The 20,365-nt window shown below is 41.5% G+C and overlaps 1 protein-coding gene across 1 annotated transcript in view; it reads right to left on the bottom strand.

Annotated features, from left to right (window-relative positions):
* Positions 1-32: 32 nt before the first annotated feature.
* Positions 33-20,365, bottom strand: part of nxph4 (neurexophilin 4) — a 44,273-nt gene continuing 23,940 nt past the window's right edge. The window contains exon 2 of the mRNA XM_022748326.1: positions 33-1,357. Coding sequence (XP_022604047.1) covers positions 536-1,357 — 822 coding nt within the window. The 3' untranslated portion in view covers positions 33-535. The remainder of the gene's footprint in view (positions 1,358-20,365) is intronic.

Below are 20,365 nucleotides of genomic sequence, written 5' to 3'. Positions count from 1 at the left end.
ATTGTATGCATATCCAGCATAGCATTTCTCATACATATAACTCTCTTATATCCAGGGTTTGAAACGTAGAGCTGAGAGGATGATTAACAGTCAGTCTACCATAACATTACATATGCCATACATTGATGGCACAGCACAGCTGCCTCAGAGGTTCACTTTGTACTCAGAGGGCATAATACTGATTCCAGCTGTCTTCAACCGAATTCTCCAACTGCAAAAAGTAATAACACTGAGAAACAAATATCTAAAAACAATAAGTGTGCTGAGGTTGAGTACATTATTTACAGAAAAAAACAAACAAAACAAATACAAAGTTGGAAAATAAGTCAGAGAAATCAGCCATATCCTAACCATCCATAACTCTGATTATACTTGATTTAAATCCACAATTCACAGCAGTTTAGAGGCAAAAAAAACTGTCCCCTGCATCTTCACCGTAATCAATATGACTATGACTTCCATCAATATCATTATTATCATCATCATTGTCATTAACATTGTCTCTTTATTCTCTTCTCGGTTCAGTCTCACTTATTTACCCAAAGTAAGGGTGCTCACTTTGGAAGTTGTAGTCCGGACACACTTTTTGAACCAGCTTGTAATCGATGCTAAAGAAAGAGATGAAAATGCAGATCACCTTGAAGGGTTTGGCACAGAGCCAGGCAGCGTGGGACTGGGTGTGCTCCGTGAAGCAGGTCTGAGACGGATCGTACAGGCAGGGTTTGGGCTTCTTGGATCTGTTGGTTTTCTCATACTCCACTCGACAGTTAAATGTCTTTGACTCTTTGGGGTCGATGGTGGACTGCTGGGTCTCCTGGATCTGGACGTCCTGCTGGGTGTGGGGGTGCAGTTGCTGCTGCTGGAGGACCTCAAACTCCACCACTTTGGTCGGTGGCACGATACTGACCGAAACATTCCCCAGGCTGGACGAGTTGTGGCGGAAGTAAACAGTGAACGTACCATTGATGTGGTCCACGATCTTCCCCGTCACCAACAAGCTGAACTTCATGGTCTTAACGTTGAAGTAGAAGTCTCCCCAGCCGAAGATCTTCTTGGTCTTCATGGCTGTCTTTAGTGAGGGCTTGCGCTTAGAGCGGTAGCCTGTCTGGTCCAGAAGCAGGGACTGGTTCCGGCTCGAGTCGTACGGGTTAAAGAAACTGTAAGTGGGTGGCTTGGATTTCATGGGTGTCTGGTCGATGGAGGTGGAGAAGATACGGGTTTGGTACGGAGGCTTAACTACTCCTCCTGTCGTTCCTCCAACTGTACCTCCATGCCCCATGCCATATGGAAGAGTCTTCATCACCGACCCCACTGGGCCAAGGTCTGAGAAGTCCACCTGCTTCTCCAACCCTTGGACCTGAGGAAGAGAGAAACAGGAAGAGGAAGAGGGAAACTTAATTGACAACATGCCAAAGGCTATTAAATTTGTCAGCATCATCATTTCGGTAAATGCCAAAAAACCCCACATAAAATCAGGTGTAAGTGATGAATTCACGTGTCCATCAGAAGCAAATGAGGAAACAGTATGATATTGTTATAGAGTAAAAAATGTCCTTGTATGGAGGAGGGTCAGGGTGGATAGATAGGTCAACAAAACTTTAAACTTTGCCAAGGGAAACCCCATGTTTGTTTTCCATCTCCTACTCACAGTTAATGTTGGTTTGTTTTAACTTTGAGACAACGGCAGAACTTTAATCATCCACTGACCATAACCATTATTGTAATAATGACAACACAGGATCCCTAACCTTGCCAATATGGTCATTTTCACCCAAATCGTGATCTTTGCCTTTCTGTAACCATGTTGTTTTTGTGCTGAAACCTAACCAAACCTTATCCATAGCATTGTAAAATCATAAAATGGATTTATTGTTACAGTGATTTGTAACAGTTTTGGAAGGCACTGACAAATGATGTTATCCTGTCTGAATGGGGCATCATTCTGGAGGGCTTCATCCAGAGGACTTGTTGTCTTCTACAGTTACATCTAATCTTAACTCAATACATTTTTCCTGGGGGCAAAACACAATGTAAAGCTGGGCAAACAGTGCACGTTTTTTATTAATCTTGCATGTTACGTTAAATTGCACTGTATGTTTTAATTCTGCCTTTCTGCACAAACATGACTTCTATACTTTGTCAAGACAGTTAGCCACAACATGTAAAATCCAACATTTATAACATTAAAATAAGCTCCAAGTCCAATCCAATACTGCAACAGTCGGGACAAAACCTAATATGCAGAGAAAATTCCATTATGTCCCATTTAATTTCACACACGTTGTTATAATTTTAAATGCTGTATAGGTCACTCTTCTGCAGAGATCTTTTTTACCTCACATGATTTTTATTTCCGCGAGCATCCAAGTTGTTAGATGTTGCCATGTTTCATCTCTTGAATTCAGGAAAACAAAACCATCTATTTTTATTAACACACTTTAATTTTGTTGTCACTGTTGCTTTGGAGAGAAAAACAACTCTGCATGTAAGGTAATGGATGCAAGCCTTTGTTTGTTCAGACAGCTTTCTGCCTTTAATCCACAGCCTAGGTGGTTATTCACAGGGCTGATTGACTGGAAATCTTCCTCTCCTCTCTTTCATGTCTCATCAATCACATCACAGCCATGCTTCCATCCATATGCATATATGTGCACACACACTTTAAAACAGACACACACTCAAGTGCACAGACACATCCGCACATGCAGACTTCAAGCTTGAAACTGTCATGAAGTGACAGGAAGAAGTATTACAACCATTCGCAGGGGTTACATGTGCTTCCCCTGAGGATGCTTTTGGATGGAGTTTAAAACTATTCTCCAAGTGGATAAACAAGCCAAAAAAAATAAATAAATAAAAAAATAAAACCTAAATGAAAAGCATTTCAAAACAAGAACAGGATCAGATTTTTGTGTCTACTCATACAAGGACAGTTTCTGTCTCCTTTCATTCCTATCCAGGGCAGTGGAACGGACAGGTTTGTGCCAAAGCTCTCCTCATCTTTCATCAATCACTGAACCTAATAACAACTCCACATTGCTATTCGCAGAGGCAACAGTGCACTCAATACAGCTCCTAGTCATTCAATTAATGTACCTATTTCTGTTGGCCATTCATTAACATGCCCGTAGAGCTGATTTCTAAGTAGATTGATTGAGGAGAAAATAACTTAAAATTTATTGACCACTGGAGGAATAAATTACCAAAAAAAGCACAGAAGGTGTTGATAAATGACTAACGACTAGAATAATGACCAATGAAGATTTTTAACAGACAATGACTCCCTTTGTTTTGGTGACAGAAGGCCTATGCAGTGGTCTTGCAATTTTGAGCCCAAGAATTGGTGATGCGAGCTGACTTTGACAGGTAGGAATAAGCCACAGAAAAACATGAGAATACGTACAGCAACAAACAGAGTGCACAGTGCATGCAAGATGGGGACTTCCTGTGAATGCGCTGTCAGCAGTGCTGTCAGCTAGCTCCATGTGTTGCCATCTGTCAGGCTAACACTCTGCTGGTGCAGTCCTAATCACTTCTCAAGCTGATGGCACGGAGCTCGAACTAGCACCATCATCATAATCCTTAACCATCTTCAGCAGCAACATCACGCCATGAACCTCAATCTAACCTTCAGGGTCAACTGTATGAAGCTCAAAAATGATTTTGTGTTGGGGTCTGAGGTCGACACGAGTCTTTTCGAAGGGGGGGGGGGCAACTGTACACAGTCAGCAACTTTAAAAACCATTGATTGAGTGGAAAAAGATGAGTGTGGAGAGAGGGCTTCTTCTTCTGTAGTGCGAAAGTAATAAAATGCCAACAGAAACCAATAAATAGATGGACTTTCTATTAGCATAAATATGAAATTTTTTCTGCTTGACAGTAAATCCATTTAAAGGGTGAGGATTTGTTAGAAGAAATATCAGATATTTTCTCTTGACATGAAATCCATAAGCTATAGACTTTTTGCAAAACAGCGGATGTTCGCTATAAGGTCATATCAGGCTGCTGCAACCAGCGACAGATTGACGGTTTGAAAAATACAGCTTCACCCTTTTCTTCCTCCTCAGCCTCTATTCAGGTAGGTTACAATGAGTGAGAGGTAAGTTTTGCTGGAATAGCCAGGGGGATGTTGTCGGGGCAACGGAGAGGTAATGAAATACACACTGGAGCATGCACACAAACAAACATAGTAGACTCAATACATTCACACAGTGAGTAACTCAATTACAGAAGCTTGTAGGTTTACAGTTGAAAGGAACTTACACACTAAAATGTGGCAATTGCAATTCATCAGTCAGCCTCAAATTAAAATTTCAATACTACCATGATCATAAGTTCAAGAATAACAGTAAAAGACATTATGTCTTTTGGTCAATGGTATTAACCAAAGCATATTTTAGTCCCATACGGGCATACATCGGTGACTTTAGTGTAAGAGACTAAAAAGATACTGTATGCTGTGTCTATAAGCCCTGGACTCAAACTCCCAAAACGCCACGACTGTGAGGGAATAATTGTGGTGTAGGTGGTTCAGTTTAACCAGTTAAAGTATCAACAGAGTATTTATCACTTTGAAACACAGATTACAGAGGCTGCAAGGCTGCAGACTTCAGAATCAGCAACACCCGAATCCTTACTGGTAAATACAGAGGGATTGGATGGCAGTCAGAGCTCTCTAACCTTTGCACTGACAGCTGTCTGGGAGATGAGTATCACATTTTAAGAATGCAAGGATAATTAAAAATAAGGGTAAAATAAAGCACCCAATTTTTGTTATCACAGTGGCATGAACCAAAAGTTATCTATAAATTGGGTGCCTTCTTGAAACACCTTTTACATTGGATTCAGTCGTTTTTGTTCCATGTCATTCCTGCAGTGTGCCATTATCTTGTCGTTATTGTATGTTGCTTGCAGTCCATGCCATGAAATTGCTGACTCGAGTCATTTACAAGACTCAGAGTCTGCAGCCATGCTAGAAACTGTACTGTGAGGTTATAGTCAGGCACAGCTGTGTTTTGCGGTAAATGCTGACATCGGCATCAGGGCGATCCATCCCAATAATTGTTGAGAGACATTTTACTCAAAACCACAAATGTCAACCTCACGGTACCGCAGGAAGAAAAGTCAGGGGATCACCATCATTGTCTGGGAAACATCTATTTCTGCACAGAATAGTTAGCGGATAGGGAAGATGCTAAGATATTTAACAGGATGAGTGAAAAATTTGACCTGCTGGTGGCGCTGGGGAAGAAATCAGGGGATCACCAAAGTCATTACGATTCATCCCCTGGAGACAACAAGTGACTGTACAAAATTTCATGCAATCTATCGCTGAGGTATTTCGGCTTGGATCAAAGTGGTGAACCAACCAACCAACTGACATTTCCCTCCCTATCGAGCCACACAGTTAACATGGCTAAAAATCAGACTCTGAATACGATGTGGTAAAATCAGCCATGAGAGTATGAAATTGCTGGTGAAAATCTGTTTTATACAAAGCACTTTACAAACCACTGAAGTTACACACCACAAGGCTCTACCGTTCCACTGTCTACTATTCATTAAATGTGAACCAGTCATGCCGAGGAAAACACCTTTTGAAATGTTTTTCTCATAACGCAGGAAACCAGGTTGAATTCGCTTTTCAACCCATTCAGCCGAAAATAAATGACTTAAAAGTAAATGTCAGTAGAAACTTGACTTGAGGGGATGTTAAAAGTTCCCCTGTTGTGTCAATAAAGTGCTTCCAGCCTGCAAAGGTCTACTGCAAAGCTTTACGCATGTCAACATGGCATTAATGTTTCCTCCATTCAGAAATGAGATTCCTGTCTGGTAGGATGCTGGAAGAAATCATAGAGGGGGATAGAATAAGTATTGTGGTGGACTTATACATATGTATGATAACAGGCAACTCAATAACAGCACAATCATAGAAAGAACAATCAGATTACAGAGCTTGGGAGATAGAGGGAGATAGTGAGGAAAATGTTATTAGTGGAGAAGTGAGATGAAGGGAGGAGAGAGTAAGGAGATCTTGTACATTTTCTAGGAAAGGGGAACATGAATCATTCTTAACTTCATTTTGAGATTCATATGAGCAAAAAGCATCCTTAGTTGCTCCTTAGATGGGAGGCCTATAACCTATCTGGAAGTACATACAAGAATGAAATGTAGGGATTGTTCAATGAGGAGATTATGAGTGCAGCTCAGACTTGGAGAGAAAAGTGAAAGAAAAAAAAGAAAGAAGATGAGACACACATACAGGCAGATAGGGAGGGGTTTAAAGAGAGAAAGTGGAAGACAAGACTGAGCGGTGAGGGGCTTCACACTAACTTAATAAATAAGAGAAGGTCAGATGAGCTGTAGAATTGACTGCTGAAACCTGATATATCACATGCCACCACAATTAAGATCTCTTTTCATCATTAAGGAGGCTCTTGGATCAATGGTAGCACCACTGCCTCTGCTCTCTCTTGTCTTTCACACCCTCTCCGTCTATCGGGTATCTGGTCTTCCGTCTACAGTTCACTCGCTCTCACATTCATCCACAACTTCCACACCTCCTTCATAGCGATAGTATTTGAAAGGAGATGGAACTCGCTCTCCAGCCCACATCTGACTCCTGACTCCTGCCTCCTGTGTCTTGCCTCCTGCCCTCCCATCCCTCCCCCTCCAGGACTGATGAGAAGATGAGAGCTCCTTGTCTTGGAGCTCTCTCCCAGGCTTGTTCCTTTGTTTAATTGGAGTTTTATTGGTGACAATCAATCCATTTCTATCTGCGCTCCAGGCTGCATTGATCTGCTGTCACAGAGAAGAGTCAAATGTACAGTTCCACTCCCACTGCACTACTGATACCAGCTACTGATAGTTTTTCTTTCAACTTTCTGTTTCTACTACTTTAGAGCTTGTTGTGATTAGAAGCCGGCTCACCTCATATTTCCTCTAGAAGAGTAAGAGATCCTGCAAAGTACACTAATTCGGGCTAAGATGTTGTGAAGCTGAATACACATCAGTTTTTACTTTCAAGTCCGTGTTTACTTTAAATGCTCCTTCACCATTTCTGAGAGAGGTAAATGTCATGAATCTCCTCGAGGTGCTTTTGGAATGCTGAACATCTTAAGGGTAAAATGTTGTCTCATTGTGGTACTGAACATCAAAGATTAATTTGTAAAAGAAATACAGCCACAGCATTTATACTGCAGTATGAGTTGTGTTGAAAATCCTTTCATTTCAACTATCCATTTCACTTCCATATCAGGTGTTTAAATGACCCTCAAATCCATGAATAACTTACAATAACTGAGCAAGTGAAAGCGAGAGTTTTATTTAGGCTAGTGAAATTTCCACAATTTCCATGATGTAGTTTCTGTTCATTGGGTTGTGATGACCAGTGCACACTATTGCTCCTTTTTGCAGATAAGTGTGAAGTGGATGTGATGAGGGTCACTGCAGTTTGCTGCTGGAAAACAATGGAACTATCCCATCAGGTTTGGAGAGGGTTGCTCCCACAAGTGAAGGGGTCTTTGGTGACATTTGAGAGTAAGATGGAGATAAAAGACCAACAGGTAGACTGCGGTGATTATGATCTACATTTCTGGTCATGAGCTGTAGGAACTGAATGAAAGGAGAATGTATTTATGGATAAAAATCTGCTGAAATCACACAGTAAAACTTCTGGTGGACAGAGTGCTGGACCCAAAAGCAGACTCAAGATGCAGAACAGGTAGGTTTGAAAAGGATCTTTACTTGGGGATCAGCAAAGAGCAATCAGAATCAGCAGGCAGCAGGACACTAGCAACAGGTCGTCTAATCAAGGAAACAGGTTTCAGGTAGGTAACAGGTACAGGCAAGAGGCAGAAAGGAATACTAAGATGTAGAAATGTAGACAAACTGGCTAAGACTAATAACAAACTGCAGACCTCACTGTGTGGAACTCACTGGAATCATTTCTTTAAGGTAAAACGAAGCTGACAAACTGTATTTAATGTGGACTGGTCATGTCATGGCAGATACCCACTAAGGTGACTTATTGGTTACCAAATAAGTAAATGGACTGCATTTATATAGCAGCTCTGTAGTCTTAACAACCACTCATAGTGCTTTATACTGCTCTAGACTACAGGTCACATTCACCCATTCATACACACTGCGCTTTTTCAGCGTTGGCAGATTTGGGGTTCAGTATCTGGCTTGAGGACACTTGAGGAGCCGAGGATTGACCCAGCAACTTTCACATTAGTAGACGATCTGCTCTGCCCCCTGAGATACAGTCGCTCCCAAAGTTGGCACTAATACTGATGTGGTGTATCAGATTGGTGGATACCCGCTGATGTTGGTGTTGGATATTTCCGCGCTCATCCTTATGGACAGGGTGCAGACTTCAGACATTGAGAAGGAACTTGGTGGCGCTGCTACTTCCATTGAAAGGATCCAGTTGAGGTGCTTTGGGTATTTACGGTTGTTGTAACATCATGTAACACCTCAGGGCAGACCTATAGGTCTCATCCCAGAGATTACAAATCCCACTCGCAACATGAACACAGTATGATCCCGCTGGGGAGGAAATGGCTGAAAGGAAGAATGTCTGGGCTACTTTGCTTAGCCTGCTGCCACTATGACCTGGAGCTGAATAAGTAATGAAAATGGGTGGATGGATATCTTTGGGCAAAGCTGTCAACAGACACATTTAATGTGACAGAAGTTGAACCTTTTCCTGTTCAGGCCAGTGATGTGCAATGACTTATGCTGATAAGCAAGCACAGCCGAAGAATCAACTACAGAAAAGAAGGAGAGCATCCTTCTGAACTGCCAGTACAATATATAGAGGAAAGTATAGAGGAAAAATCACTTCTATGGTAATCTTCAAAATATTTACCATTAACTGACAATGACATATTGCAGCAACAATGCAGTATCCTGTATTTTCCTGCCTCAATATGCTTTTTCCATCCTCTCAAGCTTACTGCAGATCTTGCACAGAGAACTCTACATCTTGATTAACAGACAGGCAAAGATATTAATATGATAACTGAAAAGCAGGACAGAATTAAAATGCTTAGGTATTATGTTACATGGTTAACTGTAAATATGTAAATTGAAAAAAACGTCTGCGAAAACCTTTGCAAAAGGAGTTATTAAAGTTGCTCCACAATGCACTCCTTGTCCTTGTTGTCACACATGTTGACGGAAGTGATTGTAGACGACTTCTACCGATGTGAGAGGATGAATCCAGTGTCATTTGCTCATTTACTTGCTACAGTTGCCTCGTAATGCTTAGGAAGAGAATCTGTTGAGGTTATTTTCTAATGCGCAAGGAAAGTTTCCACACTCATCTGCACATGTGTATAATAATGCATACAATATCGTAACTGATCTCAGAACAGTGGAAGCTGAGTCAAGGGCAGCTTGACAAGCACATTTATCTGACCAGCTATAGCTAAAGCTAGTCCCCTGTCAGCGATCCCTGAATCATACACAATGTGCAAGCATCCAAAAAATGCTGCTCGTCCCTCTGCTTGACAAGCCCCATCCCTTGTCAACGGGACACGCCAACAAACATGACGGAGCAATAGATGCAGCGGCTGGTGGTCAAGTTGGCTTCCAATGACAACAGCCTACTGCGGCTACAAGAGGGCAGTAAATTACAAGATGGCTGCAAACAGGCAATATCTGATCCTTAATCGGGCAGAATGCTGTTCTGAGATGTAAGGAGAGATTATCACTTCCACTTCATTATCGTTCTAATTGATGTCTATTTTTAGCTTTAGCTGGTCAAGCTCTGCTTGCTTTGCTTGTCCTGGTGACACGCCTCAGCAAAGTTCTCATTGCTGCTGTAAAGATGGAACTAATTTGTGAGGCAAATAAGAAAGAGAAGCTGAACTGAACATATTTAGGTGCTGGTAGCGTAGTGCTGTGGCTCAGACATGTCCAATTTTTACCAGCAGTGACTCCACTCTGTTTTGACAACGATCATATAACAAAAAAAGGAACTTTTCTTCCTCCCTCCAAAAAACGGAGAACTGAAAATGACATTTAATTACAAAAAGCAAAATAAAGCCAGGAGGAAAAAAGATAAACCAGTAGGGGGAGAAATAGAGAGAGCGAGAGAGAGAGAGAGAGAGAGAGAGAAAGAGAGAGAGAGAGAGAGAGCGAGAGAAGGGGCAGTAAAAGCGATTTCGCAGTCCAGTGGTGTCGCTGGATTATCATGAAAATGAAAGCTACTGAGTCAGGGAGTATCAGGGAGCAAGGAAATGGAGCCGGGACAGATAACACAGTAAGGGAGAAGAAGAAAACGAATAAGAGAACGAGTGTAGAGAAAGCAGAGAGCTCTGTAAGACAATATGAGGTGAAAGTGCGAGGAAAGAAAGAAAAGGTAAAAAGACAATATATATACGACACACAGTAAGATTATGAGTGCAATAAGACAAAAATGAGAATCACTTCACCCCATAGAGAATAATCAGAGGTTTCTTGAGAAGTAATATCTGTAATATTGTTTCAAGAAGACCAGCTCAGCTCTGAAATGATTTTTGTTAAAGAAGGGATAAAGTCCTCTTCCCATGTATCAGGCCAACTTTAAGTATTCTGAGTGATCATGAGCAAAAGTTTCACTTAAAAGAATCATTACTTTTTGAGTAAGCCAACATCTTGTAGCATATACAGCAAATAAAATGATATTAAAGTGTTGTTTGGATCCAGCATCTACTGAAGAAATAAAAAAAAGAGGGAGTAAGAGATAAAACAAGGAAATAAAGAAAAATAAAGAAAGGAAGTGAGACAGTACTCTGCCATTTGATGTCTACATAAGAGGATTTATGAAGGTATTGTGTGCTGGCTTAAGTGTTATATGCTGACAATATTGCAAAATATTGCAGATGCCTCTAAAATTGGACTGACGGGGAAATGTAGAAATCCTTGTGGCGTGCAATGAAACACATGTTTTTCTGCATTTTTCTCTGCTGAGTTTTTGCATCTTAAATTAACCCTGGAGAGAAAAAAAAACGCTTGGAAAATATTGCAATTATTGTTAAAGCTAGATCAACTTTTTTTTTTTTAGATTACTAGATATATACCACTCTCATATCTGTCTGGCAAATGTAAGGCCCCAGTAGGCAGCTGATTAGCATAATTAAGCATAGAGTACCTATTCCTTTAAACCTCTTTTATCTGCACACATAGCTCTGCCCAGAGAGTAAGCAGCGCAGCTACAGTAGCTACAGGATTCAGAAACTCCTCGCCACCGTCTCACAGTCCCTTTGACCATCATTCATTAAGATCACAGTAGTAAAATTTTACACTGGTCTGTTTCCAACATATTCTGAACTGATCTTGAGCTGTTTCATTGAGCTGTAAACTACTTCAATGCACATGAGGATCGCAGTGAAGTGAGTCACGGCTCTAAAAAGGAACAAGTCCAGCCACAATCATAAACTGGAGAGTTAGTGGCATTACATGTTTTTTGCTAATTTGTGGGAAAAATGAGTACTAACGCACTGCATCTGTAGCACAAGGGAATAAAAGAAGGCTACATATTCATACAGGCTACTACTACTGTTTTTGTAAACACTTTTTTAAGTCAAGTTTAGATTATGGGACAATGTAAGATATTTACCCAAAGGTCTGCATAGTGAGTAGAAACCACTGCAAAATGAACATAGAGTGCTAACATCATCACAGGCAGCCTTGTGTGTGGGAGTTTTCATTCATGTCCGTTTAAACAGTGCTGCCAAAGCCAAATCAGTGAAAACATTTTTCAAATTTAACCAGATGATAAATCCAAAGTGAAACAGCAGAACCTTTAGACAGTCCTCCAAGGAACTTTGTTTTTTTTATCTATTTGTTTGGACTTTAAGAAAGAAAACTATTATAAAAGATTTGATATGTACATAAATACATCCACATATATATTCAGATGCACTTACGCCTACATATACTCACATATACTGTAAGTGAGTAAAAAGTCAACAACAGCTTGCGCAGCAGAGGTAAAATGTATTAAAAGAAAGTATTAAAATATATAAACAACCACTACATTATGGTGTTTTTATGCATACTGGATAATGATTTGAGGGGAGATGATAAAAGCAAAACAGCAGACAGCCAAGAGCTGGATTTACTTATAGTCCTACTCTGGGTAAACACGAATGCCTGTCACAATGTAGGCTATGTTAATCTAACAAAATGTAAAATCTCAGTGGCACTGGCCACGTTGGGATTAGTGAAGTATAGGTATTTGAATTGTAACTATGTCGGTGGTGTGGGATACTTTTACCATAATGAGATCTGCAGTGGAGCAACCTAACTCAGGGGAAATCAGCCAAAAATCTGGGACAATCCAACTGCAGTTGCACAAACCACTGCATAAAATAAGAGTTATTAATTAACAAGACTTCAAACCAGTCATGCAACCATCTGAGAGATTAGACAAGACCTGTTGCTGAAGCCATCCTCACACCTTGCATGCAGTTAGCAAAAGACGTTCATGGGAACATAAGGGCTTTATAGAAATTTAAAGCTGCCAGCAAGAGAATCTGCATAATTTCCGACTGACCTGATGCTATTTTCAATATTTATTCATTAGGAAAATGTGACAAAAAAGTATAATTTAATATAAAATGTCATCACTTTATCCTATCAGATTCGATCCTATTATCCATTTTATCCTATTAGACATTTGTGTTAATTTGTGTCCTGATTAGCGTGTCTTGTGGAGTCACCTTGACCTTTGAACACATCAGTTCATCTTTGAGTCCAAGAGGCCAAAAAGGTGTTTTGTAAGATCAAAGTGACCTTGACCTTTGACCAACAAAATATAATCAGTTTATCTTTGAGAACATAAAAGAAAAAAAAAGAAAATACATATCAGCACACAAACATCACATAAGATAATTTTGACTCTAAACACTATATACCATATATCCTCCAATATGAAAGGTGTTAAACAAAATAAGTCTTCCTTCAATTACATGTTATTGGCACCTACTTCCGACTTTTATATAATTCAAAAAATGATCCCAAACCTGGTAAAATATTCCTCTGTTAAGGCATGAGCTTAAGTCTGACTCTTCCAGTGGCGAAGAATAATTCTAGCTGCAGTGACGAAGCCTCAACCAAATTCTGCTTTAGATTTTCCTGGTAGTAACTTTGATCTGTCTCTGTATCCTGGTACACAAAGTTGGGGAGATACTGGATTTTTCAAGCCATCCACACAGTTTTCCAATTACTTCTTTCTAGAAAGGAAAAATGAAAGAACTACCTCTATTTTACATTTCCAACACTTTCAAAGGCCAAGATATACAGTCAACCTTTTCTGGTATCAGTGGCTAAAAGCCCCATGTATAACATATACCTGATAGCCTGGTGGGTGAGGAGAGTGGTCCAGTCTTGTTGTTATATTACTCAAGACCATTTAATGAAATCTCACTGGTTAAAAATAGTACCTGTGAATGATCTTATAATTTGTAAATTTATCTCAGGCATCCCTAATGGACCATCCTGTATTTGTTGGTTTTCCATGCATTTTCCTCAATGTTACAATTTAGATCTTCCCACACCACTCCCCTTCTCCTGGTTTGATGCCTGTGGCCCTGATGCTACTTCTTAAATTGAGTTTCCTCCAAAATAATCCCCCTTCTTTGTTCACTAACCTCTTGAAACGAGGAAAACATCTTATCCTTACACAGATCTCCAATCCAATTCAAATTCCTCTCCAGCCAGGATTTCCATAAAAAAAGTTCTCTTTCCTATTTTAATGGATGGATTATTCTAAATAGAAGGAGTGCTCTTGTCTGTATTGGGATATCCCAAGTGTCTTATGTAACTTCGCCCACACTCCTCTGGACCGCTCTCCTCACCCACCAGACTACCAGGTGTATGAATTTTAGGGGACACACGGGTTTCTAGGCACTGAGACCAGAAAATGTTGATGTTGTTGTCTGTCTCGTCCTTCTGAAAGTAAGATTCATATCAACTTCCCAAACTATAGGAATCATGACCTTGGAAGAGTCAGTAATGGTTGAGATGACATGAAACAATGAGGTTGTAGCCATTCATGTTGTTTGAATAACTCCACCGGTCACTATGTGAAACAAGTATTACTGCAGAATATCATTATTTTATCAGTATGAATGACAAAACATTTAAAATGTAGAAACTTTGCAATTAAATTTGCAAATTGTGGCCTGGTGAATGACTTGATTCTCCTTAATTGCAGTCCTGCAACTTGAATGAACTTTAATGACACTAATCTTATAATTTGTTTCGAAAACACTAATGTGCCAAGCCCTGCAATCAACGTGTCTAACATCTCTTTGTGCAGTCTGCTCAAAAGGTACACAAGGAGAAAGTTAATACAAACTGCAGTATACTTTATCTATAAAGCTTTCACTCTCAGGAGTCTGACTTCAGTGGCCATAGATCAACTGTGTGCAGTAGTCCTCCCTTGTTCCTCCTATCTCACTGATCACATTGGATCAGCATGCCAGAGTGTGTTTGCCCGGCTGGCTGGGTGGGCAGACTTCCCCACATGTCTCCAGTGACGCCACAGCAGTACCTGATCAATCACTAAAGGCAAGTCGTTGGGGAGCCATCTGAGAGAGGAAAGGAGGGGCAAAGGAGCGTGGAGGCATCGGTGGAGCGAGGGTGTCTCGTTTGCATGCGGGATGGCAGGCAATGCATCAAAAGATGACAACTCTCCCGGTCTTCCTTAAATAAGGGTGGTGAGACTCTTGCTGGCTGTGCCTTAACTTTAATCATTCATCTAAATAACTGTTGCAGAAGTCTGATACCGGAGGGGGCCGCAGCGGCAGACAGGGCTGCCATTGGTGCGGGGAATATGAGAACTGACGTGGTGCTCCTGGATTTCTCATTTGTAAACGTGTAAACATATATTTGACTCAGATTGCGAAAGCACAAAAGCGCTTGTCCTCATCAGCCCCAGCCCCCTCCTCTTCTCCCACTTTTTCCCTCTCTCATAGATTTATGTATTGAAAGAGTTTGAAATTCACTGAGGTTAGACTAAGCAAGAAAGGTTCGGAGGAGGTTCAGGGTACTGAGGCTCTGGCAGCATGAGCGACGAGTTGAGCAGCTAAGTGACAGTGATTGATGCCCTCTGTATTTTGCAACTTATCAAGCGTATATACACACACTCAAGTCTGCAAACACATAAACAGCAGAAACATTTGAGATAAATAAAGAATCAAATAAACACAAGGCACTGGCAAAGAAGAAGAAGAAGCAGAGGGAAGAAGAAAAAAAAAAACTATCTGCATAATGAATAGAAGAGATGGAGAGAAGGAGGGAGAGGAGAGGCAGAGATTCCCAGCGGGTGAAACTGAAGCCTGGGAGACGTCAGTTGGGGAGGGATACAGGGACACATGGGCCTGTGACGACTCCGACAAGTCACCCAGGCGGCAAAATAAAGCCCGGCTTCCTCAGATTTGTTTCCAGTGCTCATCAGTAGGAGAGCTGGATGACGGATGGACTGGCACTGAGCGCAACGCGAGCGTGTCAAAGTTACTCACCATAATAAAGACCTTCTCTTTTTCCCTCTATTTGCTTCCCTTTTTTTTCCAGCCACCTGCGGTCCCACTGCCTACAACCCATTTCATTTCATTTCAATCTGCCGTGGTTTGTGTCTTGTGCTTTGTCCTATGTGCTTTTGCCTAATAACAAGCATTTACATACGAGAGACTGGTTATTGAGGTTTGTACATTTCCATGTTTATCTTCAAGTACAATGCAACAAGATTTTTTTTTTTGTTCTCTTTCTTGCTTAATCCCTTCCTTCCCTCCTTCCTTGGAAAAAACTATGACGTGTTTGTTGCTTTCTTCATTTCTTTCATCCGTCATCCTTCTACATCTCCTCATTCCTCCATCCTTCCTTCACTTCCTCTCAATGATTGATTAAACAAAAACCTACATCCTTAATTGCTTTATTTCCTTCCTCAGTCCTTCCACTCATCAACCCATCCAGGAGATGAATAGAATTATGACTTGCTCCTGATCCTCCTTCCTTCTTCCCTTGCTTAATTTCTTTCTTCCTTTTTTCTTGTTCTTTCCTCCTCCCTCTATACTTCTGTTATCTCCTCCCTCTGTCGCTCTATCTCTCCTTCCTTCAGTCAATTGAAGGATTGTGTCTTCGTTCATTTTCTGAGCTCTCCATCCTTCCTCGCTTTCTTTCCTCCTTCCTGGTATCCCTTCATTTCTTGACCTTTCCATACACTCAGCCATCCATGACTACGACACGACCAGAGTTGCAACTACCTTCATCTCTCCCATCCCTTTCTTCCTGTCACGGTTCTTCGAGAAGGAACCTAAGAGCACAACTAAAGAGTCTTTACTTTAAAAAAAAAAAAACAACAAAGTGCAAAGGGTCGTGCTGAGGCAAAATTAAAAAAACAAAAACAAAACAAAGGCAAGATCCAAAATGTGACCAGGATCAAAACAGGCAGGGCAAAGAGCAGAGCCCTGGAAAGCTAAGGCACATGGCACAAAGACAATCTGGCAGAGAGCAAGTGGAAACAGGCCGGTATACTAGGGAGCTAATGAGGGAATGGGGAACAGCTGAGCAGGTGAATGGGGAGGAGGAGCAGGTCAGGTGATTCAACTGGCAGGAAATAATAATAATATAATAATAATAATAATAATAACTTTATTTATATGGCACTTATCTTGACAAAGTTACAAAGTGCTCAACAGAGAAATAAAACCAGATAGAAGCGAGGGACAAAGAGCCTGAGGATAGCAAAAGTGAAAACAATAAAATTAACAAGAGCACAGCATACATAATTTCTTCCACCCCTCATGCTTAACTCCATTCTTCCATTCTCCCACTTTCCTTTCTTCCTACTGTCACAGCTCCAGCCTCCCAGTTCCTCTCCGTGGTTTGAGAGTCAGTCAGCTTTTGGGCTGTAATAGGATGATTCGACAAAGATGAAAAGACTAAGCGTTTCCATGTCTGCTCCTCCCCTGCTGTGAAGGATGCTCTCTGTGCGTCTGAGGCCTAAGCCGAGCGGGGCTGACTGGGGATGAGCGGGGGCAAAGCTCAAACCTACGAGGGGATACACGACTCACCAGCTTGGGGCTGGCTGTCTTCACCGGGGCTGATGGCAGAGTTAATTGGAGAGAAAACTGTGGGAGGTGCCACTGAGTAAAACCCCTCAGAGATGCTGGCAGCAGGGCACAACGACATTCCCCTGTTCACTTCAAGGTTATGCACACACACAAAAACACACACCTGCTAACGAGGCCGAAGTGACAAGGTTGCTGTAGCATTATTTGCATAGAGAGCACAAGATCAGCTCCAGTGTGGCTCTGTTCTTTAAGATGAATTTGATTAAAATGAAGGGAAAATTATACATGATAGTGATGAAAATGAGACAAAACACATACATTTGAGCACATAATGTATATAACTCTTTTTTTTCCCCCTCTCTTGTCTTTTGGATGCCTTTGCCAGTGTATAAATCACCCAGCTTCAAGGACGCAGCATTGGGACCCCTAACTGGGATCTTTCACATCCACCATCTGGATGCGGAAAACCAGAGTGCTGACCAGCGGCCGTGCTCTCATTCTGTTCCTCAGGACGAGCCGCAAGATGGGAGTGGGAGGGGTGGGTGGGTGTAAACTGTAGATAGAATCCTAATCAATCCAACGACTGCTTAGTGTGTACTAGACTTCATATAAAATCCTCTCTGGAGATGAGGAGGAGTGGAATGGGGCAGCAATGATATTTCAAGAGGGAATGAGAGAGAGAGAGAGAGAGAGAGAGAGAGAGAGAGAGAGAGAGAGAGAGAGAGGCTAGTACAGACAAAAAGAAAGAGAGAGAAGCTGTCAGTGTCTCTGCTCATCCAGAACTGTCCGAAGCATTCATTCACACTCTCCCTCCCTCTCTCTTTCCCCTTCGCTCATCCTCCTCCAGAGGCCGCGGTCTTCCATCATTCGACTTGCTTTCACACTCTGAGACCCAATATCAAAGTAGATATGAAAAGAAATGAGAAACACAGCATTGTCTTTCCACAGACACTTGTGTTCGCCACAGTTATTTGTGTCATGCTATCCACTGGTGTAAGTAAACCTATATCTCTCTGGGCTGTCTGTCCGCCTGCCCGCTGTCTTTCCATCAGGCCGAAAACATTACTGAGGACAGCAGTATTCCTCTTTCACTCCCTCTGAACCAAACAGGACAGTCACTTTGTTTCAGCTCAGGTCATCTCACCAGCAGGGTGCTGCCCAGCAGCTGATCACTTGGTCACTGTCAACACCCAGATGTGCACGCACATCGGTTAACACACATGGACATCATCCTTGACCAGAGATGTCCACATACATACTGCACAGTCAAATAAACACATCTGTGCACCCTATGGAAAGATGCATTCTCCCTGTTATTCCTGCATCTACTCTACTATCTACTAATCCCAGTGTATAGAATTTAAAATTGGTGTAAATGATGAAATCTTTGGAAATACAAAGGAACATACAACATACAAAATGTCTGAGGATAAAATAAAAACCAGGTAGTTATGTCTGTTTTTCCTAAAGCTGAGAATTAAAAATCCAACAATTACATACCTAAGTTACTTTATCATGGCGGAATATCCTGTAAATCTATTAATGCTAAAGCAATCCTGCTTATTGATCTTCAACACCACTTGCTATCACCAGAGATTATAAAAGATAATCCTGTTTTATTACAACTTGAGTCATCTTTGCAGCTTTGGCACCTGTTTCTATTGACTATAATAACATTGCACTCGCCATGTTAACTGTTGAGAATAACCAAACCAATGCTAGATTTCCTAGTCCAAATCCAATAATATATCAGATATCTGTCCATGCATAGTAATCAGATTATCTAAATTATTTTGGAGGTAAGATTTAAAGTTAGTTAGCTAATAATCTCTCATTGCACTGGATACAGTGTAACAAGTACAGCAAGCATCAAAGATGAACCAAGAATGATGTTGACATATAGTTGTAATAAAGCAGAATTATCCTTTAAGTGGACTGCTTGCTATAAACAATAAGGAAGAATCTGAAGATGCTTAGCAGACTCACTATAATGGGCAACCCTACATCTGTGTGACTCCTGCAAACAGAACAAGCTTCTCCGGTACAGAGCAAGTGTAGCAGACGATTTGTATAAAAGAAAATGTGGCACTGCCATGATAGCTACATTTGTATTACTGACCTGCTCTCATTCACACTGCTTGTGTTGATTCAACAGTGATAAAAGGCTCTGGACAGACCAAGACTTGTGACTAATAGTCCACCAGGATCTGTGGTTCAATTACTGTGTGGGGCTGCTCTCCTCTGTCCCTGGGCTAAACGCTTTACTGGAATAGCTTCAGTAAACACACACACACACAAACACACAGTGAAGCGCACGCCAGATCCCACGCACAAACAAACACACACACACATACACTCGCAGCCTTTATAAATGTGATGTCACTGACCAAAGGATATCAACGCTGATACATTTCTCTCCCTCGTTTTTCCCCTTAAAGACATGTCCAGAAGAAACATATTGGAAGATTGGATATTGGCACTATCTAAATGAATGTTTTAAGGCCCCGGGGAGGCTCACTGCACCGTCTGGGTCTTTAAAAATCAGGGGACAGCTGATGAAAAGCCCGGCTGAAGCAGTTTATCCGCAATGAGTGAGAAAACACAGGAAATGAACAGTGACCTGTGAAGTCAATCCTAGCTCTTTCACAGAACTCTTTTGACAGTTAGTGGGTGGGAATTTTAACCATTTTCAGCTGAATTCATAGTTTCACTCGGCTGGCAACTGGTCTTTTGTGAATTCCAATCCAAGGACGCATAATGTGAATCTTGAGCAAACAAACTAGATTTATTGAAAGATGCCAATGACACTATGTTCTGTGTAGCACAGCCTCCTTTTGGACAATATGTGCTTAAAAGGAAAAACATCTTATATCAACAGAACTGACTCGGCCTTGGCATTCACAGCAGCAAACATGATGGACGCGACAGAAGTATGACTAGAATTTTCTTGTGCTCCCCTACTGGTGCAGCCAGACTTACCATGACAAAAGTGAACTCACTCACTCGTGCGCACACACAAACGCCCACACGGTGTAAACACAAGATGGGTCTAAAGATCTGGCGCGTTTCCAGAGCAGATGGGTGGGTTGGGTAGGGGAGTGGGGTGAGCCTGGTGGGTGGGGTGGGGGGGTGGGGGTGCAGGAGAGCGTCAATCTGTCATTTCTAACAAGCCAGGAGACTTGGAGCCAGGGCAGGTCACAGGCCATACACACACACGCACGCATACACACACACACACGCACACACACACACACACGCACGCCCGCTCCGCGTCCTTACGTATGCGTCACATT

The sequence above is a fragment of the Seriola dumerili genome, unplaced genomic scaffold (assembly GCF_002260705.1).
Source record: "Seriola dumerili isolate Sdu_G_001 unplaced genomic scaffold, Sdu_1.0 BDQW01000121.1, whole genome shotgun sequence".
NCBI lineage: Eukaryota > Metazoa > Chordata > Actinopteri > Carangiformes > Carangidae > Seriola > Seriola dumerili.
This window is presented reverse-complemented; position numbering and strand designations above follow the sequence as displayed.